This window comes from Chrysemys picta, chromosome 2 (assembly GCF_011386835.1).
Source record: "Chrysemys picta bellii isolate R12L10 chromosome 2, ASM1138683v2, whole genome shotgun sequence".
NCBI classification, from domain to species: domain Eukaryota; kingdom Metazoa; phylum Chordata; order Testudines; family Emydidae; genus Chrysemys; species Chrysemys picta.
Window position 1 is genome coordinate 157,430,620 of NC_088792.1, and position 23,920 is coordinate 157,454,539.

General features: G+C 48.3%; 1 protein-coding gene across 1 annotated transcript; it reads right to left on the reverse strand.

The window, feature by feature from the left end:
• Positions 1–19,373: 19,373 nt before the first annotated feature.
• LOC135981551 (uncharacterized) lies at positions 19,374–23,651 on the reverse strand. Its single transcript, XM_065584509.1, has 2 exons — positions 22,677–23,651; positions 19,374–21,682 (listed from the first exon to the last, which is right to left on the reverse strand). Exons 1-2 carry the CDS (start codon positions 23,251–23,253, stop codon positions 21,207–21,209), a joined length of 1,053 nt encoding a protein of 350 aa, XP_065440581.1. The 5' UTR covers positions 23,254–23,651; the 3' UTR covers positions 19,374–21,206.
• Positions 23,652–23,920: the final 269 nt, after the last annotated feature.

Genomic DNA, 23,920 nt, shown 5'->3' on the forward strand with positions numbered 1-23,920 from the left:
AATAACTATACTTCCCTATCTTGTAAAATACTCTATGCTTCTTGCGTGGAAAATGCATCATTGCTTCCTCTCATTAATGCTGCTCAGAGATGTATCAATAGTAGAGGACCGTGGCGTTAAAACTAGATTCTGCAAAGATGAAACACTATATTTCACACACTTATTTGAGCAACAATAAAAATTAGAACAGCCAAAGTACCCATGATCAAAAAGAAGCACAAGCAACAACGAATCTACTGACTATATAATTCATAACAGCTACAGGAGGACTAAAAGGGAAATAGGCATTTCATGCAGAATGTTGCAATGTTTTTCTCATATGTTAAAGGAACACATTCCTTCCCCCTGCCCTGTAGCTATGAATTTGTCTGGGTTCACTTTTTTCCTCTTATTTCTCATAGTTAAAGGTCATTGGGATTTAAAAATATGGACCGCTAGAGTCTTTTCTGTAATCCAGATAACAAATTGTATCCAAAGAACAAGCCAGATGAATCTTTCACCCACCCACTACTCCACCTGTAAGATTTTTCTTAGCTACCAGAGATGAATGTCAGGTAAAGTCCTGGTGAATAAGGGTAGAAAGTTCACTAAGGATTTATGCTTTCCATAATGACTGAGGGTTTTTTCTTTTTTTTCTTTTTTTTTTTTTTTTCTTCTTTTGAGGGATTGAGATAGCCTTTAATGGTGTTTAGGCTTTCTACTGCTGTGATGGCCACTAACTTGGCTGACATGCTGGGTATTGAAGCAGGGATCTCTAGAGCTAAAAACCATGAGCAGCTACAGAGACAAATGCCTCTAGCTCCTCCTTTATGGCTTGGGCCCAGCTGGGGGACCTGTAGTGCGTGTGCACACATATCCACCATCACACCCTGTTGGCATCTGCACAGGTGTGAATTTCTCCAAGGGTATTAACTGAAATGTCTGATCCTTGTGTTCTATAGACTTATTACGAGGGGAATGGCATCAACAATTGGACATAAAACTTCTCTCTAGTTCGCCACTTCAAATTCATCTCAAGGGATAGTAACCCAAACTTATCATCTATTGTACTTTGATGGCCATGTACAAGGACTCTCGGCTCCAATTCTCAGTCCCAACTCTTAGTGGCACTGGTGTCAACCCTGAAACCCACTGTTGCAATTGGTGGATGTTGGGAGCCTCAATAGAGAGACCAAGAATGGAATGAATCAAAGACACTGTCTTACCCATAAAGGTAGCCACCTGACCAGCCAGTGGCTGATGCATGTTGGTGGGGTGGGAGAAGCTTCTGTTGACACCTGTTGTGGATAACTGAAGGAATTCAGTCTCCAAGGCTGCTAGCTTTTCACAACACCAGAACATTAGAGCCAGGCAGTCAGGGCTGGCTGAGTAAAACCATATTATTGTGGTGTGTTCCTTGAAACAGGGGGGCCTGGTTCCCCCACTGAATTATTCCCCAATATAACACTGGTGCAGTTCCATTGATTTCAACGGTGTTAAACTGACACACAACTGGAGAAATACAGTGGAGAGTCAGGCCAGATTGTTCAGAAGCGCTCAGCTCCCATTTAGACACCTAAACAAGGACCAGAGGTTTTTTCAGTGCCTAACTCCCAGCAGCACCCATTGTGATATCTGTGGCCAGATTTTCTGTGGTATATTGAAAACTGTTAAAATTCATAGTGGTCTCCTTAAATTGTAAGGGACTCCTTGCAGGCTCAGGGCTCTGTAGGGAAGGATGTGATCTGGGTCTTTTGCAGTCCGTCTGCAAAAGACTCCATCTGGAGCAAGGTGGGCAGGAGTAGATTTACCATGAAACAAACTGTGCAGTAGCATGGGGCCCCCAACAACAGGGGCGAAGGGTCCCAAAATGCAAGACAAATCTGACAACCTGTCCCTGGGTCCCAGCCAGCAGCGTAGCAGGGCTCAGGCAGGCTGCCAGTATGCCATGGCCGGTGGCCTCACGCTGCTCCCAGAAGTGGCCAGCTGCTGGCAGTTATCTGCCTTCCACCCTGCCAGGGGCATGCAGCTCTGTGCACTGCCCCACCCCCACGGGCACGTGGAGATGTGCTAGCAGCAGGGCTAAGGCAGCTCCCTGCCAGCTCTGCCTCCATTCCTCCACACTGATTTGCTCCTGGAAGCGGCTGGCATGTAAATGTAGGGTTACCATATCTAACAAATAAAAAAAGAGGACCCTCCACAGGCCCTGGCCCCGCCCATTTCCCCACCCCTGCCCCAACTCCACCCCCTCCTCCCTCCCAGCCATGCGGAAAGGGCTGCCCGAGCGCTACCGGCTTCACGGTTTGCCAGGCAGCCCCCAGACCCAGCGCCTCCAGCCGGCGCTTCCCCAGCGCAGCTGGAGCCCGGGAGGGGAAGCACCCAGCCGGGGGCGCAGGGTCTGGAGGCTGCCCGGCAAACAGTGAAGCCGGTAGCGCTTGGGATTCGGGCAGCCCCCTTGCCTCCGGACCCTGCGCCCCCAGCCAGGCACTTCCCCTCCCGGACTCCGGTGGCGCAGGGTCCGGAGGCACAGGGGCTGCCCGAAGCCGGTAGCGCTCGGCTCTTAAACAGAGCCGAAGAGTCGGGGAGGAGCAGACCGCCGTGGCCAGAGGCTCTGCTCCTCCCCTGACTCTTCGGCTCTGTTTAAGAGCCGGGCTGCCTGACCACTACCGGCTTCGGGCAGCCCCCATGCCTCCGGACCCTGTGCCGCTGGAGCCTGGGAGGGGAAGTGCCCGGCCAGCGGCTGGGGTCCTGAGGCAAGGGGGCTGCCTGAAGCCCATAGCGCTCAGGCAGCTCGGCTTTTAAACAGAGCCGAAGAGTCAGGGGAGGAGCAGAGCAGCCGCGGGAGGGGAAGTGCCTAGCCGGCATTTTCCCGGACATGTTCGGCTTTTTGGCACTCAAACCCCCTTCCCCCCCGGACGGGGGTTTGAGTGCCGAAAAGCCGGACATGTCCGGGGAAAAAGAGGACGTATGGTAACCCTATGTAAATGTTACCTAAGGGGGGAGGTGTCTGCATGCTCTCCCCCGCCCCCCCCCAAGCACTGACTCTGCAGCTCCCATTGGCTGGGAATTGGCCCCCTTTCCTCCCACCTAGAAGCTGCTGCCAGCGGGGTATGTGTGCCAGTCACTTTGGGAGCCACGCCACCCGAGGTAAATGCCGCACCCCAGCCCAGAGCCTGTATCCCACACCCAAACTTCCTCCCAGAGCCTATCCCAACTCCCTGCCCCAATCAAGGTGCCTCACTTTATTTTCATTTACTTCCCATTACTTATAATGTAGGAGGAGAATGAAGGGGAGGGGGAATCAGGGGAGGAGAATGAAGGGGGGAAATAAGGGGAGAAGAATAAGGGGGGCATAAGTGTTTTTTCTTGGCTGGGTCCCAAGGTGGGCCCCCCCCCAACAGTGAAGCTGCACACAGGGCCCCATTAACTCTAAATCCACCACTGACGGTGGGTGAAGGTATGCCTCTCTGCCTTAGCATGCCTGTGTGCATGTTTTCTCTCTGGTTGTTGTGTTTAGAGTTCTGGATTCTTAGAAATAAAGTAGTGTTATGTTCGTCTTCCAGGAAGCATGTTTGCTTTGTTTCTAACCTTCTGTGTGTATGCCATGAGCATAACATTTTCAGAAAAGCCTGGTATCCAATGTGCTGAGCTCTGTTGTTTGGAAATCTGGTCCAACAGAGGAAACATTTGGGCCTAACTCCTCCTCCCTGTCTTAGCTCCAGTGAAGTCAACTGAGTTACTTCGAGGAATAATCTGTCTGGTCCTAGCTCCAGAACCTTGGCTGGGTTTGAACCAGCAACCCATTGTGCAACACTTCAATATTGAAGAAAATGAAACTATGCCAGTCTACACCAGCTGAGGATCTGTCCTTCATTATCTTATTAGCAATAGCAATATTGTAGTAGTGCCTAGAGGCCAAGTCCCCATTGTGCTAAACATTGTACAAACAAGACAGCTCTGCCCAGAAGCTCTTACAAACTAACCAGTCCACTGACCCTTACCATCTCCAAACCCAGGTGATGGCCAGTTCAATCATTTTATTCTACCGTCTGACGACAAAAGCAGGTACACAAGTTTGTATGTGGCTTATTGTGGTCTCTTCTTTTTAGTTCAGTGTAAACAGTTTCTTTTGGCTGCAAGCAGTTTCCTTTTGTTGCAAGCTTTTTGTACTTCATGGTCTGCACTCCAAGGACCAAAGAGTACTGCCAGAAATTCAACAACAATTTACTTGTAGAAGGGCCTTCGTCAACCTCTCACATAGACCAAGGGGCAACTCAGTGCAATTCTCATCACAAACCAACAGACACCAGGAAATATTCAACAGTTCAGTGCAACCCCATCTTGTTAGGATTTACATTATGTACCGGGAAACTATTTACAACCTTTGAGAGGGAGATATGCTCATACAAATAGAGGGATGTTTTTGTTTGACACTGACAGCAGAGTACAGTTACTATTGGAAAAAGAAGCAAATGCTTGAGCGACTCCATATGAAAACAAGAACTTTGTATCCCACAAGGGAACCAATAATCTACTAAGAGAAGGAAGTATTCTAATTCTGCAGAAAGGCAAAGTTACAAGAGGCGTATTCAGTTGTCGCTCAGCTGAAGTCAGGAAGACTCAGGCAGTGACTGTCTCTGTCATGGACTCTACAGCATTGGCCCTGGTCAATGTTTAGAGGAGAAATCTACAAGGAAAAAGCAAATAACTGCAGGAAATAGCATAGCTACACAGTGCAATTCTGGATCCTTTAAAAGCCCATGTGTCCAGCAGGGAAAGGGCCTGATTCTCAGATACACAAAGGATCTCTATGCCACTGGCAGCGAAAAGGGGCCTTGAAAAGGATGGAACCAGCCCTACCCCTCCCCCCAAATCTTGCCTGTGCTGACAGCCTCTGCAGCCAGTGTAGAACGACATAAGGGCTGTGTGCCACACTGGTTGCCTACCCACAACATAGTGGGAGGGAGGTTGATGGAGTTTATTGTGTTTACAGCTATTCTTTGTTTCCCATAGGGGAAGCTGTCTGTAAAGGAAGGCTATTTCCTACCTAAGCCAGAGATGCGGGGGCGGGGGACTCTACTATCAGAGTCCAGCATGGAATAGAATTTCCTCCCCCCCCCCTCCCCCCAGGACAGGTGTAAATGTAAGGGTCCAGGAGTATAGGGTGGCAATTCAAATCAATTCATCTAGTGACCTGGGCTGGACTTGAGTCAGTGACGTGGAGGTGAAAAGCTGTCTTCAGTTTCTTAAGCTGCCCCTATTGCCTTTAAGCTAACAGTCCTCCAGAAACAGTCCTGACACACACGTCTGGCCACCTGCCAATTCTTTACTTTACACCCCTGTTGTGGGCAGCATGGATGGTGAAGAATCTTGAAGCCAAATCCTGATCAATGGCAAAACTAACAATAACTTCAATAGATCAGGATTTGGCTCTTGACTAGTTGTAGTTGAATGAGCATTTGGAGCCCTAGTTCTACAGGGACACTTTATTAACTGGATCTTAAAAGAAGTCATCAGTGGCAGTGAAGGATCTATTAAAACAAAAAACCTGCTGCTTGCTCTTTGCTCCATTAAACAACCCTTTCAGAAAAGATAAGACCCTCCTATGTGCTAATAACAAATGTATTGTAAGTACTTATGTGAAAATGTGATGTCAACTTCAGATGTCTGAACGGTTACTAGGAGTAAGTAAAACAGGGGAAAGTAATTTCCCAGCATATCAGTACTTACAGAGAGAATAATAAGTGCAGTTCATTTAATAGGTTTGTGGCATCCTAAACTTGTTTTGATTCTTTTCCTATATACCATGACCCTACACTGACTTGCATAAGGGTTTGACCCTGAGACACTAGCTAGAAATCTCACAATTTGAGACTGATGCAAGATTTGTTTACTGCTGTGATCAGGGCAGAAGTGCACCAAGAACACTTTCTTGTGGTACTTTTGACCAGCTTCTAATCCTGATCAAAACCTGGAAATATAGATGAAACCTTGTGTAACCAACAGTGTAGATAGCCTCTTTATCTGAGGCTCTTCACCAATTTTAGTAAATCTTAGTCTCATCTTGATCAGCATTCCCATTTTACACATGGGGAAACAAGCACAAGGAAGGTAAGTAACTTGCCAAAGGTCACCCACCAAGTCCGTGGCAGGGCCAGGAATAGAACTCTGAGCTCCCAACTCCTAGTATTTTTCTCCCTTCCCCTCCCCGCTCCAAAATGTAGACTTAAGTTAATAGAGCCCTTCAAAAGGTTTTATTCTGAATCCGATTTTGAAATGGGGGAAATCAGAAGGAAGGTTTTAGTTTGCATGGAAGAAGATTATGAATATTGGGACAAAGTTCCTCCTCTATCTTGATGGGTCCTGCGCTTATTGGCAATTTTCTTGCCTCAGAGATTCACTATGTGGGTTGGGGAACAGCCCAGAGACCTTCCCCTCTGGAAGAACCCACAGTCCAGGTCAATTGGGAGGTTTGGGGCCCACCCTCTATTCTGGGTTCCAGCCCAGGGCCCTGTGGACTGCAGCTGTCTATAGTGCCTCCTGTAACAGCTGCATGACACCTACAACTCCCTGGGCTACTTCCCCATGGCCTCCTCCAAACACCTTCCTTATTCTCACCACAGGACCTTCCTCCTGGTGTCTGATAATGCTTGTGCTCCTCAGGGTATGTCTACACTACGAAATTAGTTCAAATTTATAAAAGCCGGTTTTATTGAAATCGGTTGTATACAGCCGATTGTGTGTGTCCCCATATAAAATGCTCTAGGTGCTCTAGTCGGCGGACCGCGTCCACAGTACAAGGCTAGCGTCGACTTCCGGAGCATTGCACTATGGGTAGCTATCCCACAGTTCCCGCAGTCTCCGCCGCCCCTTGGAATTCTGGGTTGAGATCCCAATGCCTGGATGATGCAAAACAGTGTCGCGGGCGGTTCTGGGTACATGTCGTCAGGCCCCTCCCCCCCCGTCACAGCAACGGCAGACAATAGATTCGCGCCTTTTTACCTGGGTTACCTGTGCAGACAACATACCACGGCAAGCATGGAGCCCGCTCAGCTCAGCTGAGCTCACCGTCACCATATGTCCTCTGGGTGCCGGCAGACGTGGGACTGCATTGCTACACAGCAGCAGCTGCTAACTGCCTTTTGGCGGTAGACGGTGCAGTAGACTGGTAGCCTTCATCGGCGATCTGGGTGCTGGCAGCCGTGGGGCTGCATTGCACCAGCCCCTTGCCTTTTGGCAGTAGATGGTGTATTACGACTGTTAACCGTCCTGTTACAAGTTGGGTCATCGCACATTAGCAGAGTCTTCCCTGAGCAGCAGATCGTGCAATAGGCCTGAAGACCATCGTCATACACTAACTGCCAAGCGCCCAGTATTTGCTGCCAAGCACCCAGAAAGATGCCGAGGGCTATCAGTCACGCTGCACCGTCGTCTTAAGATGTAAAAAATAGATTTGCTCTGTATTCATTTCCTTCCCCCTCCCTCCATCAAATCAACGGCCTGCTAAACCCAGGGTTTTCAGTTTAATCTTTGGGGGGGCCATTCTGTGTGACAGTTGTTTGTGTTTCTCCCTGATGCACAGCCACCTTTCTTGATTTTCATTCCCTGTTCCTGTACGCCATGTCGTCACTTGGCCCGCCCTCCCTCCTTCTCCTGGTCCATCAGATACTAGTTTCGCGCCTTTTTTCTGACCAGGCGCCATAGCTAGCACTGGGATCATGGAGCCCGCTCAGATCACCGCGGCAATTATGAGCACTATGAACACCACGCGCATTGTCCTGGAGTATATGCAGAGCCAGGACATGCCAAGGCGAAACCCGGACCACCCGAGGAGGCGATTGCAGCGCGGCGAAGAGAGTGATGAGGAAATTGACATGGACATAGACCTCTCACAAAGCACAGGCCCCAGCAATGTGGAAATCATGGTGTCACTGGGTCAGGTTCATGCCGTGGAACGCCGATTCTGGGCCCGGGAAACAAGCACAGACTGGTGGGACCGCATCGTGCTGCAGGTATGGGACGATTCCCAGTGGCTGCGAAACTTTCGCATGCGTAAGGGCACTTTCATGGAACTTTGTGACTTGCTTTCCCCTGCCCTGCAATGCCAGGATACCAAGATGAGAGCAGCCCTCACAGTTGAGAAGCGAGTGGCGATAGCCCTGTGGAAGCTTGCAACGCCAGACAGCTACCGGTCAGTCGGGAATCAATTTGGAGTGGGCAAATCTACGGTGGGGGCTGCTGTGATCCAATTTGCCAGGGCAATGAAAGACCTGGTGATATCAAGGGTAGTGACTCTGGGCAACGTGCAGTCAATAGTGGATGGTTTTGCTGAAATGGGATTCCCAAACTGTGGCGGGGCCATAGACGGAACCCGTATCCCTATCTTGGCACCGGAGCACCAAGCCACTGAGTACATAACTGCAAGGGGTAGTTTTCAATGCTGCTGCAAGCCCTGGTGGATCACAAGGGACGTTTCACCAACATCAACGTGGGATGGCCGGGAAAGGTACATGATGCTCGCGTCTTCAGGAACTCTGCTCTGTTTCGAAAGCTGGAGGAAGGGACTTTCTTCCCGGACCAGAAAGTAACCGTTGGGGATGTTGAAATGCCTATCGTGATCCTTGGGGACCCAGCCTACCCCTTAATGCCATGGCTCATGAAGCCGTACACAGGCAGCCTGGACAGGAGTCAGGACTTGTTCAACTACAGGCTGAGCAAGTGCCGAATGGTGGTGGAATGTGCATTTGGACGTTTAAAAGCGCGCTGGCGCAGCTTACTGACTCGCTCAGACCTCAGCGAAAAGAATATCCCCATTGTTATGGCTGCTTGCTGTGCGCTCCACAAAATCTGTGAGACTAAGGGGGAGACATTTATGGCGGGGTGGGAGGTTGAGGCAACTCGCCTGGCCGCTGATTACGCGCAGCCAGACACCAGGGTGGTTAGAGGAGCACAGCAGGGCACGGTGCGCATCAGAGAAGCTTTGAAAACTAGTTTTGTGACTGGCCAGGCTACTGTGTGAAACTTCTGTTTGTTTCTCCTTGATGAACTCTCCAAACCCCTCCCCCTGACCCGGTTCACTCTACTTCCCTGTAAACCAACCACCCCACCCTCCCCTCCCCAATTCGAGCACCGCTTGCAGAGGCAATAAAGTCATTGTTTTTTCACATTCATGCATTCTTTATTAGTTCCTCACAGAAGTAGGGGGATAATTGCCAAGGTAGCCTGGGATGGGTGGGGGAGGAGGGATGAAAAAGGACACACTGCATTTTAAAACTTTAAGTCTTATTGAAGGCCAGCCTTCTGATGCTTGGGCGATCATCTGGGGTGGAGTGACTGGGTGGACGGAGGCCCCCCCACCGTGTTCTTGGGCGTCTTGGTGAGGAGGCTATGGAACTTGGGGAGGAGGGCTGTTGGTTAAACAGGGGCTGTAGCGGCGGTCTCTGCTCCTGCTGCCTTTCCTGCAGCTCAACCATACGCTCGAGCATATCAGTTTGATGCTCCAGCAGACGAAGCATTGACTCTTGCCGTCTGTCTGCAAGCTGACGCCACCTATCGTCTTCAGCCCGCCACTTGCTCTTTTCATCCCGCCATTCAGCCCGCCACCTCTCCTCTCGTTCATATTGTGCTTTTCTCATGTCCGACATTGACTGCCTCCACGCATTCTGCTGTGCTCTATCAGCGTGGGAGGACATCTGCAGCTCCGTGAACATATCGTCCCTCGTCCTAAGTTTTCTCTTTCTAATGTTCACTAGTCTCTGCGAAGGAGAAACATTTGCAGCTGGTGGAGGAGAAGGGAGAGGTGGTTAAAAAAGACATTTTAGAGAACAATGGGTACACTCTTTCATTACAAGGTCGCATATTTCGGCTTGCAGGCAGCCATGGTAGGCCACAGTGTTTTGGCTTTTTTAACCTTCTTAACATGCGGGAAAGGTTGCAAACAGCAGCGCATTTCCCATATCAAGGATGAATTGGGTTGTCCATTTAAAATGGGTTTTCAATGTAAAAGGAGGGGCTGCGGTTTCCCGGTTAACATGCGGCACAAACCCAAGTAAACCACCCCACACACACGATTCTCTGGGATGATCACTTCACCCCTCCCCTCCACCGCGTGGTTAACAGCGGGGAACATTTCTGTTCAGAAGAGCAGGAACGGGCGCCTCTGAATGTCCCCTTAATAAAATCACCCCATTTCAACCAGGTGACCGTGAATGATATCACTCTCCTGAGGATAACAAAGAGAGATAAGGAATGGATATTGTCTGCATGCCAGCAAACACTGGGACCATACGCTGCCATGCTTTGTTATGCAATGATTCCAGACTACGTGCTACTGGCCTGGCGTGGTAAAGTGTCCTACCATGGCGGACGGGATAAGGCAGCCCTCCCCAGAAACCTTTTGCAAACGCTTTGGGAGTACATAAAGGAGAGCTTTCTGGAGATGTCCCTGGAGGATTTCCGCTCCATCCCCATACACGTTAACAGACTTTTCCAGTAGATGTACTGGCCGCGATTGCCAGGGCAAATTAATCATTAAACACGCTTGCTTTTAAACGATGTGTAATGTTTACAAATATTTACAAAGGTACACTCACCAGAGGTCTCCTGTGTGCCCTGAGGGTCTTGGGTGAGTTCGGGGGTTACTGGTTCCAGGTCCAGGGTAACAAACATATCCTGGCTGTTGGGGAAACCGGTTTCTCCGCTTCCTTGCTGCTGTGAGCTACCTACAGTACCTCCATCCTCATCTTCCTCGTTCCCCGAACCATCTTCCCTGTGTGTTTCTCCAGTGAGAGAGTCATAGCACACGGTTGGGGTAGTGGTGGCTGCACCCCCTAGGATCGCATGCAGCTCCGCATAGAAGCGGCAAGTTTGCGGCTCTGCCCCGGACCTTCCGTTTGCTTCTCTGGCTTTGTGGTAAGCTTGCCGTAGCTCCTTAATTTTCACGCGGCACTGCTGTGTGTCCCTGTTATGGCCTCGGTCCTTCATGGCCTTGGATATCTTTTCTAATACTTTGCCATTTCTTTTACTGCTACGGAGTTCAGCTATCACTGCTTCATCTCCCCATATGGCGAGCAGATCCCGTACCTCCCGTTCGGTCCATGCTGGAGCTCTTTTGCGATCCTGGGACTCTGTGACAGCGTACCCCATAAGGCTTTATGGGGGGACGTTTATAAATGTATGTATGATATAACTGGCTGTATGCTTGCTTGATTTCTAAGTAAGCTCTGTGAGGCATTTGGTCAGCTTCTTTAGGAAGGAATTCACCAGGTTAAGTACCTGATCAGGAAACACTTGGGGAACAATGCATCTTGGAATGCTCCAATCCACATGAGAAGTCTTCCTGGAGACATGCAAGATGCCATGTGGACAATGGCGTCGGCCTGCAAAGACTGAGTCATGCAGGGGCATGTGACTTGCCCAGGTGACTCCAAAACTCCATCTTGGAGCTGGACTTTGCAGAGGAGGGAGGAGGGGGGTCTCCACCCACAAGAGAGAGTCTATTTAAACCCAGGGGAGACCCCTCCATTTGGTCTTCAGCTGGCTAAAGAAGGAGCCTCTCCACCCCCCCCCAGGATACTTGAAGGAGACTGAAACAAAGGACAGTAACTGCAGGGGGTGTGAGTGATTGCTGGACCCAGGCTAAAAGGAGATTAGCCTGTAAAAGGGAGCACTCTGGAACTGGTGAGGAAATTATCTGTATTCAGTTTGATTAGGCATAGATTCGCGCATTTTATTTTATTTTGCTTGGTGACTTATTTTGTTCTGTCTGTTACTACTTTGAACCACTTAAATCCTACCGTCTGTATTTAATAAAATCACTTTTTATTTAGTAATTCACTCAGAGTATGTATTAATAGCTGGGGGAGCAAACAGCTGTGCATATCTCTCTATCAGTGTTATAGAGGGTGAACAATTTATGAGTTTACCCTGCATAAGCTTTATACAGGGTAAAACGGATTTATCTGGGTTTAGACCCCATTGGGAGTTGGGCATCTGAGTGCTAAAGACAAGCACGCTACTGTGAGCTGTTTTCAGGTAAACTTGCAGCTTTGGAACAAGTGATTCAGACCCTGGATCTGTGTCTGGAGCCAAACAGGAGTGTCTGGCTCAGCAAGACAGGGTGCTGGAGTCCTGAGCTGGCAGGGAAAACAGAAGCAAGGGTAGTCTTTGCACATCGGGTGGCAGCTCCCAAGGGGGTTTCTGTGATCCAACCCGTCACAGACTCCATCACGGTTACCTGTGCTAATGAGCTCTGCGTGGTCACCTGTGCTCTCCACGCTGAGCAAACAGGAAATGAAATTCAAACATTCGCGCGTCTTTTCCTGTCTACCTGGTCAGTGCATCTGAGTTGAGAGTGCTGTCCAGAGCGGTCACAATGAAGCACTGTGGGATAGCTCCCGGAGGCCAGTAACGTCGAATTCCGTCCACACTACCCCAATTCCGACCCGCAAAGGCCGGTTTTATCGCTAATCCCCTCGTCGGAGGTGGTGTAAAGAAACCGGTTTAAAGGACCCTTTAAGTCGAAAGAAAGGGCTTCGTCGTGTGGACGTGTCCAGGCTTAATTCGATTTAACGCTGCTAAAGTCGACCTAAACCCGTAGTGTAGACCAGGCCTTAGTCCTCCAGCAGCACACTCTCACTCTCAGCTCCTCACACCACAAAGCTTCTTTTTAAAACCCAGGTGCCCTGATTAGCCTGCCTTAATTGACTCTAGCAGCTTCTTAGTTGGCTCCAGGTGTCCTAATTAACCTGCCTGCCTTAACTAGTTCTAGCAGGTTCCTGATTACTCTAGTGCAGCCCCTTCTCTGGATGAGTAGTTTTGTTCCCTGAGTGACCAGTGACCAGTATATTTGCCCTCTACTAGACTCCTGTACCCCACTGGTCTGGGTCTGTCACAATATGTAATACTAATAAATGAGGAAAGGGCTGATCTCATTTTCTCATCTGTAAAGGGGGCAGCTAATGATGCTCAACTCTTCTGTAAAGTGCTTTTGAGGTCTCTGGATGATTAGGAATTTGGGCAGAATAATAAATCTAGAACCTACTAGAAAACTATGGGCCTGATTCTTATAGACACTAAGGTCATTCTACATTACTCTGCCAAAGTAAGGGACCTTAAAGTGGGTGTGCAGGTATTTACACTCATTTTAAGGCCTCTTTATATTACCAGAGTGGTGTACAATGTGATGTACATTAAGGCCAATCAGGCCCTGTGAGTTCTAGATGAACTTTAACAACTGCCAGTTCTGTTCTCCAGTCCCAGAAAGGTGTTGGGGGGTGGCTCCATCATTAAGGTTGAGTTTTCCACTTAAATATAAATCTGACTCAATGAGTTCTAGACTATGTGATGCTTTTCTAACTGCCTCCCTGTGGAATTCCTGGAGGCCAGGCAAAAATGACTTTCACAAGAATGTTTGCATAGCCCAGGCTTTCTAGTCTAGAGGAATGTGTGTTTTGTTGCATTTCCTTTGGACGTGGGGGAGGACCAAAACCCAACAACAACAAACTAGCCAGTTTAAATTGGGGGGTGGGGGGAGGAATATTTTTGTAAAAAGTGTTCATGAAACCTCAGACTGTTTTCAAATTCTAGCACTGTCATGCCACCCAGCATATCATCAAATTCTCTGGTTTTGGGACACACTGGATGTGATTCTCCTGCCACTTACATTAGGACTCCACTAAAGTCTATGGAGTGACATAGCTGTGAACCTATAGTAAGGCTCTGTCTATGCTGCAGTTGGCAGGGTGACTGAGGCAGGTGCACACCTACCCGAGCTAGCTTTAACAATAGAAGTGAAGCCATGCCAGCATGGGATGTAGCACAGGCTGTACAAATCCACTTGGGCCCCAGAGTAGGCACTCAAGTGGCTGGCTTATGCTGCCGCTGCTTCATTGCTATTGTTTGATGTAGCTAAATCAAATCTAGCTGGGTTGTCGCTACCGGTGCTGCATTCACATCTGATTGCAGTGTAGACCTATCTTAAGTGAGAAAAGTATAAAGTCTATAGCTATCCACGGATAGCTGAAAGGTGTAAAAAAAAAAAAAAACCAAGCAGAGGAGAGGATTTTTTTCAGGGATGTACCTGGCTATATAAATTAGATATAGACCTGAAGCAATTCTCTGCATCTTCATATTGTACTGTAGTATATGGGCTTAATTTTCCATTGCCTTACACTTTATGTAGCCATATGCACCACTGAAAAAGGAGTGTAAGTGGGTGCTAAACACTACTATTCACATTACACTAGTTTAACTGAATACTCAAGGTGGGGAATCTGGCCTATTGACACTACAAGGAGCAAGAAAGTGGAGATTTGCATCTAAAATTTGTGAAACTAAAATTTGTGTGAATCCACTTCCAGCCCTGACCTTGGGGTCCACTCTACCATCAGTACACACGCATTTCCCATTGCTGCTAATGGGCGTTACACGAACTCCACCACCTCTCTGAATGAACTGAAAACTCCTCTGCAGCATGCTGGGAAAAGTTGCTCATTAAAAGGGAAAAAAATGCTCTTATCTAGAGTTGCAATCTACTAACTGAATGTGAAAAAAGAGCTGTTCGTGTTAAATATTGGCACTGCTGATCACTCTGGGTCACTGGAACATTGCCCTTCATTAAGGGTTCATTATGCAAGCAGCAAAAACACCAGGCTCTGACATTAGGGCTACAGCAGCTACAGATCAGTTACCTGTGAATGTCTAATTGCTGGGGCTGTAGTCAAAGTTGTGCTTTAATTTTCCACCAAGCTGTTTATTTTTTAGTTGTGACACTTGCATTCCTCTTTAGCTTAGCTTTGGTATTTTGCTAAAAATAATCTTGTCAATCAGTTTTAGATTAGGACTAGTGAAGGCAGATTTACTGTAAGTGTGTGTAATGACTGCTGCCAGGAAACTGGCATAGCCAGACATCTGAAGTATTAGAGTAATATGGTTTTTACGTAATCTGAGGTTCTTTCAGATTACCAACTGGTAATTTCCATCATGTATTTATGTGAAACCATTTTTCTTTCTCTCCTGAGTAATGAGTAGTAATTTTCTTGCCTCTCTAGTAGAGGTTGTTTTGGGGAAATGTTTACAATCTCACCAATAGGCAGTCTTCAGATAACAAGAGCAATGTACTATTGCATCTCCCATATTGTGCCTGTGACTCTCAATAGTTTAGTCTTTTGAGGACTGTAATACTTGGCTCTAATTTTGGTGCTTGGGTTTTGTGAGGCTGGATGGGTGGTGATCGTGGCTCTGATATACAGAAAGTGGCTCTGATATACAGGAAGTCAGAGTGGATGATCTGGTGGTGTCTTATGGCCTAGTGCTCTGTGTCTAGTATGAAAACTACCTTAACCCAACTCATGGTAAAATCCTTGTGAAGACAACTTGACTGAAGTACACACACCTTCTTCATAGTGAAGACACAGCCTTACGCATGAACATAAAGGTAAACACATACCTGTATGTTTGCTGGATCAGGGTCTTAGATTGGAAGAAGCACCATGCCACTTGGGTGCAACATGGACCCAGATCTTTGCATCTTGGGGAAGAGAAAAGAAGGTAAAAATATTCCAGTACACTAACAAAAGCAACCTAAAAATGCATCATTACAGCAAGCTATAATTATGAAGCCAAAATCCTTTTCTGGGGCCTGATCCACAGCTTGCTGAATACAATGGGATTCTTTGCATTGCTTCAGTAGGCTTTGTATAAGGCCCCTACAGATCCTGACCAGGTTCATCACACCTGGGCTATCTTACTGTGAGATGTTTTGGGGTTTGTCCACACAGCAAAAGTTGTGCATGGGCTATCCTACCTTAGCTAGCTTGAATCCAGCTAGGTCATGTAACAATAGCAGTGAAGACAGCACAGCTGTTGTTGTGCAGAAATACCTTTGTGTTCCCCAAAATTGGGATATAATCTGTGTAAATGGGAATAAGAAAAGGCAAGGCCAGTCCACCAAATACATCACAGCACTTTGATTTGTTCACTGAGTCTAATGTTGCCCAGTTAACTTTTCTAATTTTTGGAAGAAGATTCATGTTAATAAAATGAGCCTGAGGCAATGGCAGATATTGGAAAGGTGATTGCATCTCAGGATCTTAATTCTTTTACTTCTGACGTTTATTTTACGCAGTCAATTTGTATGAGCTAACAACTTCATTCCTATGGTAGCTAGAATTAAATGATGTTCCCTGCTATTGAAAGTGCTCCCCCGCTCCAAACCACCATGATATTAATTTCCGTAAAATTAACAGTATTCTCCGCATTGAAACCAAAACGATTGAGACAGATGCTGACTCTTTAGGTCTGATTGGAAATGAAACTTCATTGAAGCATGAAGTGTTCCTAACTAAATTCACTTATTAAAAGACCTTCACTGCAATTCTCTGATTGAGGGGACACATTGGAATTCCAAGAGCAGAATAAGGGTAATGCAGAAAGCATTGTGATTAACTCTGGGCCAGATCCTCAGCTCATGTCACTTGGTGTAGCCCTACTAACATAATTGAAGAGTCACGCTAGCTGAGAATCTTGCCCCCCCCCCCCTCTCTCTCATCTAACTTGGGCTCAAATGAGACCATAGTTATTTATACTTCATTTTTATCCAGTGATCACAAAGTGCTTTAGAGATATTAATTAAAATCTTCTAATACCTATGTCATGGGTATTTTAGTTGCTGCAGTCTTCCTAAAGTTATACAGAATTGGTGACTGTACAGATTGTGTAGACCCTTTTTACAGATGGGTAAACTGAGGTACATAAGGAACTTAATCAACACCACAGAGAATCTGTGGCAGAGCTAGGAAGAGAATTCAGAATCCCAGCTCCCAGTCCTGTGTTTTAGCCACTATACACAACTCTCCCTCTATCTGCAATCCAAGTTGCATCACTTTGACTAAAGGTGTGATTTTTAGAATTGATTTAGTAAAACAGATGCAAAAGGCGGTTTGGACACTTTTGAATTGATATAAACCAGGTTTATATCAATTGGGATTAGGAGAAGCTTTAAGCCATTTTTTAAACCAAAGTAAACACGCTCAAAGGATTTTTCACTGATTTAACTAAATCACATTAAACTGGGTTTTAATCTAATTGGTTCAATTTATGTGTGTGGTCAAAGCCTAGGATACAATAAAATTATACACCTGGATTTTATCCATTGATCTTGGAAATGCTGAATCATGATATTGGGGATAATTGAGAACTGGTACTGTAAAGGGGCCTTAAAGTGGGCATAAATTGTAGTTACATGCTGTGAGGGTTTATATCCCTCCTTACAGGGCAGCACAGCCTAATGGCCAAAGTCCACGTAAGCACCCCTGGTTGCAGGGCCATAGGACCTTACTACTGGCTTAGCAAGGGGGTCCTACCGAAACACACTGAGGTTTATGGGGGTCAAGGTACCAGTCCATCACCTCCCCTGGGTCACTCCCTACCGGCTAGGGAGTTGGGGTCTCCCACAGATCCCACGGTTCTCTGTGAGTCTCTGGATCCATCACCTCCTCTGGTTCCTCCTGCAGTAGGGGTTCATGCCGGCCTATAAAAGCCTCTGTTCCTGGCAGCTTCAAGAGCATCAGCTGGTCCTCTGCAGGAGCTTCCCAGTTAGGTCCTTCTCCTGCAGCCACCAGCCCTGAGTGAGCTGAGTTCCCTCCTTTTATACTCAGTGAGCATCTGGAGCATGCCCAGTATGAACGGGGCGGGACTTCCTCTGTCAGAGCTACTTGTCTGACGTCGCTGGGGCCAGTGCCGGGTGGGGCTGCCCTGGCACACACCCATCTTAAGGTTCTCTGACACTAGCTCTGGCAGTGCAAATGAGAATTAGGCCCCTTGTTGTGTAAAATATGGTAATCCCCCTGCTAAGGGAATCTGTTGGTAAGTGGTTTTTTTTTTTTTTTTTTTTAAACCACCTTCAAACTACAATGGCAGCACCTTTTGAAAAATTCCCTCATTTCCAGCAGATTTCCTACCTTGCTGGGTGATTCCTCTTCTCTCTCTTTCCCCCCCCCCCCCCCCCACTCATTGAATATCCCTGACTTCCTACTGAAAATATCCTCTCCTTTTGAGGAAGGAGATTGTGCCAGTGTGATTGTAAGAACTGTCTCAAGGGTCCAGAGCTTTTATGAAGAATCTTTAATCTATTTTCTAAACTGGTGTTTATGGCAAACCAGTGCAAAGATTCAAACCAGCAGAGCTGTTAGGTTTCTTTTGGTCTAGTGTCTTTCTTTTTAACCAAAGTTGGCTCTTCCTCTAGTGCTCCTAAAGCTGAGTCTGCTGCTTAATAATAAGCCTTAGTGTAAATGTGAATCAGGTTCATAATAGTTAATGCACTGTGGACTTTAAAAGAATTTGTGCAAAGTTCTCATCCAAAACTATCCATACCTGACACTGGGAAGACTAATAGCTGTCTCTGCTTTTGTATAATTTGTCTCTTCTGTCTGGTGTAGGGAGAGCATCTACTCTTGTTTAAGAAAGCTCAGGTGCTGTCAGATATCCCAGTAAGACCTGATCCACACAACTAAACTGTACCTTTCAATACTGCTCCTTTCTGTACGGTGCTTCCAGCCAGCACTTTAAGAAACTTATCCTACAATTCATAGGGCCAAATTGAGAAAGGAGCATTATAAGGGAATCTAAAGACCACATTTTCCAAAGAGCTGTATGTTGCCCTTTAAACACTAATGGAACATTATGGCTAAAGGGAAACCACTTTCCTTCTACCAAATATAGAAATCTTAACCATCTTGAAACCTTGTTGTTGTTTCATCATTGGGAGCCAGGTTCCCTAAGTCATACATTTTTATGAGAAGATTTTGTTTTTCTAAGGCCTTGTCTACACTACGAGAGTAGTTCGATTTTACTTGCATCGAATTTTTGTAATCGATATTGCAAAGTCGAACGTGTGTGTCCACACTAAGGACAGTAATTCGACTTTGTGCGTCCACACTAACGGTGATAGCGTCGACATTCGAAGCGGTGCACTGTGGTCAGCTATCCCACAGTTCCCGCAGTCCCCTCTGCCCATTGGAATTCTGGGTGTAGCCGGCAATGCCTTCTGGGTAACAAAATGAGTCGAGGGTGCTTTTGGGAAACTGTCGTCATCCGTCCATCACTCCCGCCCTCCCTCCCTGAAAGCGCCGGCGGGAAAACAGTTCGCGCGCTTTTCCAGTCATTGACAGCGCGGACGCCACTGTACTCCGAGCATGGAGCCCGCTGCGACCATCGCTGCAGTTGTGGCCGCTCTCAACGTCTCGCAGCTTATCATAAAGGTTTCCCTGAGGCAGATGCAGAAAAGTCAGGCAAGGAGGCTACGGCACCGCGGTGATGTCCTGAAGTCTGAGAGTAGCACAGACCTGTCAGAAAGCAGGCGACCCAGCGCCGAGGACATCACAGTGGCAATGGGTCATGTTGATGCCGTGGAACGGCGATTCTGGGCACGGGAGACAAGCACTGAGTGGTGGGACCGCATAGTGCTGCAGGTCTGGGATGAATCCCAGTGGCTGCGAAACTTTCGCATGCGGAAGGGAACTTTCCTGGAACTTTGTGAGTTGCTGTCCCCTGCCCTGAAGCGCAGTGACACCCGGTTGCGAGCTGCACTGAGTGTACAGAAGCGAGTGGCCATAGCCCTGTGGAAGCTTGCAACGCCAGACAGCTACCGGTCAGTCGCGAACCAGTTTGGGGTGGGCAAATCTACCGTGGGGGTTGTTGTGATGCAAGTAGCGAAGGCAATCGTTGATGTACTGCTGCCAAAGGTAGTGACCCTGGGAAACGTGGAGGCGATCATAGATGGCTTCGCAGCGATGGGATTCCCAAACTGCGGTGGGGCCATAGATGGAACTCACATCCCTATCCTGGCACCGGACCACCAGGCCACCCAGTACATTAACCGAAAGGGATACTTTTCCATGGTGCTGCAAGCACTGGTGGACCACAGGGGACGTTTTACCAACATCTACGTGGGATGGCCGGGCAAGGTTCATGACGCTCGTGTTTTCAGGAACTCTGGTCTGTTTAGACGGCTGCAACAAGGTATTTACTTCCCGGACCACAAAATAACTGTTGGGGATGTGGAGATGCCTATAGTCATCCTCGGGGACCCAGCCTACCCGCTAATGCCCTGGCTCATGAAGCCCTATACTGGCGCCCTGGACACTGAAAAAGAACTCTTCAACTACCGGCTGAGCAAGTGCAGAATGGTGGTGGAGTGTGCTTTTGGCCGTCTCAAGGGGAGATGGAGAAGCTTACTGACTCGCTGTGATCTCAGCGAAACCAATATCCCCATTGTTATAGCAGCTTGCTGTGTGCTCCACAATCTCTGTGAGAGCAAGGGGGAGACCTTTATGGCGGGGTGGGAGGTTGAGGAAAATAGCCTGGCTGGTGATTACTCACAGCCAGACAGCCGGGCGATTAGAAGAGACCAGCGGGAAGCGCTGTGCATCCGGGAGGCTTTGAAAGCAAAGTTCCTGAGTGAGCAGGGTAACCTGTGATTTTATAGTTTGTGTACTGAGAAGCTAAACCTGCCCCCGTTTCTTTACCCAGGTAATGTTGACTATCCTATCCAGTTACATACCCCCTTCACCCCCCCTCCAACACACGTGTCGAAATAAAAATAGTTCTACTTTGTTAAAGCACACCGTTTTCTTTAATACTGTTTTAGCGGGAATTTTTTAAAACTGGGACGCAGACTGTGGTGCGGGGCGGGTCTAGTGTTGTGATGCGAATGCAGCTTCTAAACTCAAGGATTGACAGGCTCCGCTGCGGTGGGATGCTTGTTTCAACGGAGCCTGTCACCCCTCCTGATCGGGACTGTGTGTATGGGAGGTCTATTTGACTTTGTGGCAGGGGGAGGACGGTTACAGATCCCATGCTGTGTGGCTCTGTGATCCTGTCTAAGGACCGGCGCTTAAGATCTGTAACTGCCCTCCCCCGCCACAAAGTCACAGAGCAACCCACCCCCCCCCAACATTACATCAAAACAACCTCCCAGACTAACCGGGGCAACTAGTCACTGCATCACTGCACTGTGTATGTGCCCTGCTGCTGTGCCTGCCCCCGACTATGTACCCTGCCAAAGGAGACTGTCCTGTCCAATTTCCAACCCCCTTTCCCCTCCTCCTCCAAAAGAACATGATTGAAACAGTAGTTAACAGAAACGAATTTTTTATTATCAACTACACATGGCATTGGGAGGTGAAACTTGGACGTGGGCTTGTGTCAGGCGGGAAGGAAAGAACTTTTCAAATTTTGGGAAATGAGAGCCTTCTGCTACTAGAGCTCTCTGCAGGGGTGGAGTGAGAGTTAGCAGGGACTCTGCCGCCTCTCCTTCTTTGCACTTTGGGTGAGGTGGGTATGGGACTTGGTGGCGGGGGAGGGCGGTTAGAGATGGACTGCAGCGGGGCTCTGTCCTCCTGCCTCCGTTCCTGCAGAACATCCACAAGGCGCCGGAGCGTGTCCGTTTGCTCCCTCAGTAGTCCAAGCAGCGTTTGAGTCACCTGCTGGTCTTCCTGCCGCCACCTCTCCTCCCGATCCATGTTGGCTTGGTGCATTCGGGTCAAGTTCTCCCGCCACTGGGTCTGCTGTGCTGCCTGGGCTTGGGAAGAGGCCATAAGCTCAGAGAACATGTCCTCCCGTGTCCTCTTCTTCCTACGCCTAATCCGCGCTAGCCTCTGGGAGTGTGATTCCAGGCTAGGTTGTGAGACAGTCGCAGACGGGGCTGTGGAAATGGGAAAAAGGGAGTGAATTCCTCTGAAAGATAAATGTAGTTGTGAACAAAGAACATAGTCTTTCTCTGTGAACAAGACCATGCACAGCACCTTTCACATGCGCACTCAGCACAAGGTCGAATTCTCGGCCTTCGCATTCTGTGCCTGGGGTCTTGAACAGCACATTTGAGAAGCGAGGCAGCACAACGGAATTTCTGTTGCAGGCAGACATGGTAAGCCGTACACTTGTGGCAGTTTAAAACTTTTATATTACCACTGGCCTCATTTCACATTTAAATCAATGTCAGTCCCTGCTGCCAGCAATCCGGCAAGCGGGAACTCTGCCCCTGTCCCACCCCCTCGCGGCTGTCCCCGGGAATGATCCCTTTCGGCTGCCCCTCTCCCGCCTCCACCGCGTGGCTGCAAACCAGCGGTGACAGTTCTGTAAAGGAACGGGAAAGCAGTCCCAACACTAACATTCCCCTACCTAATTAAAAGCAGGTCACCATGGCCGACATCACCCTGATGAGGATCTCCGAGAGCGACAAAGAGAGAATGCTCCGGGAAAGCCTCCAAAGACCAGGGCCGTATGCCGCCCTGCTGTGCAGAGCAATGATCCCCGAGTACCTGATAATCTCGTGGCGCGGCAACGTGTCGTACTTCGGAGGACCCAATAAGGCCGCTCTCCCCAAGAACCTCATGCAACGGCTTTCAAGTTACCTCCAGGAGAGCTTCATCGAGATGTCCCAGGAGGATTACTGCTCTATCCCCGCACATATAGACCGCATTTTACTGTAGCTGCAGTAGCAGGGAATACACAGTAGAGCGGCTTGTGCAGGACAATCACTGAAAACCGGACATTGCTAGATTTCTTTTCAAAACTTGCACTGCCCCTTACTAAACCGTTAAGCGCCTAGGGCACACTAATCATGAACAACCCATTCTTTTAATTGTTAATATTCCTGTTTTGTTAAAAATAAATGTTTAGATGTTTACAACACTTACTGGCTGATCCTTCACCAGATTCTGTGTCCGGGGTAATGGCTGGGGACGCTTCGTAGGGGATCTCTGTAAGGGTGATGAAGAGATCCTGGCTGTCGGGGAAATCAGCGTTGTGAGAGCTGCCAACTGCCTCGCCCTCCTCATCTCCTTCCTCATCTTCCCCGTCCCCTAACATGTCTGAGGAACCGGCCGTGGACAGTATCCCATCCTCAGAGTCCACGGTCACTGGTGGGGTAGTGGTGGCGGCAGCACCGAGGATGGAATGCAGTGCCTCGTAGAAACGGGATGTCTGGGGATGGGATCCGGAGCGTCCGTTTGCCTCTTTGGTCTTCTGGTAGCCTTGTCTCAGCTCCTTGATTTTCACGCGGCACTGCGTTGCATCCCGGCTGTATCCTCTCTCTGCCATGTCTTTAGAGATCTTCTCGTAGATCTTTGCATTCCTTCTTTTGGATCGCAGCTCGGAAAGCACGGACTCATCGCCCCACACAGCGATGAGATCCAAGACTTCACGATCAGTCCATGCTGGGGCTCTCTTTCTATTCCCAGACTGCACGGCCATCACTGCTGGAGAGCTCTGCATCGTTGCCAGTGCTGCTGTGCTCGCCACGATGTCCAGACAGGAAATGAGATTCAAACTGGCCAGACAGGAAAAGGAATTCAAATTCAAATTTTCCCGGGGCTTTTCCTGTGTGGCTGGTCAGAGCATCCGAGCTCGCACTGCTGTCCAGAGCGTCAACAGAGTGGTGCACTGTGGGATAGCTCCCGGAGCTATTAGCGTCGATTTCCATCCACACCTAGCCTAATTCGACATGGCCATGTCGAATTTAGCGCTACTCCCCTCGTCGGGGAGGAGTACAGAAGTCGAATTAAAGAGACCTCTATGTCGAACTAAATAGCATCGCAGTGTGGACGGGTGCAGGGTTAATTCGATTTAACGGCGCTAACTTCGACATAAACGCCTAGTGTAGACCAGGCCTAAGGAAGGCTTTAGCAACCAGAGTTAATATATTTAAAGACTTTTTGGGGGGGGGGGGGGGGCTTCCCAAGGGTTAGGTAACATGTCACAGCTGCCACTGGTCCAGTCTCTTGTTCTAGAGCAAATAAAATAAGTCATGGAAGACTTGCATAGAACCCAGCTGAGAGAAGCTGGGGACAAAGAAGGCAGCTGAGGCCTGGATACAATAGAAGGGAAAGGTTTACCAAAGTTGTAGGGATCTTTTCCAGCTACAGCCAAACGTCTACATCCA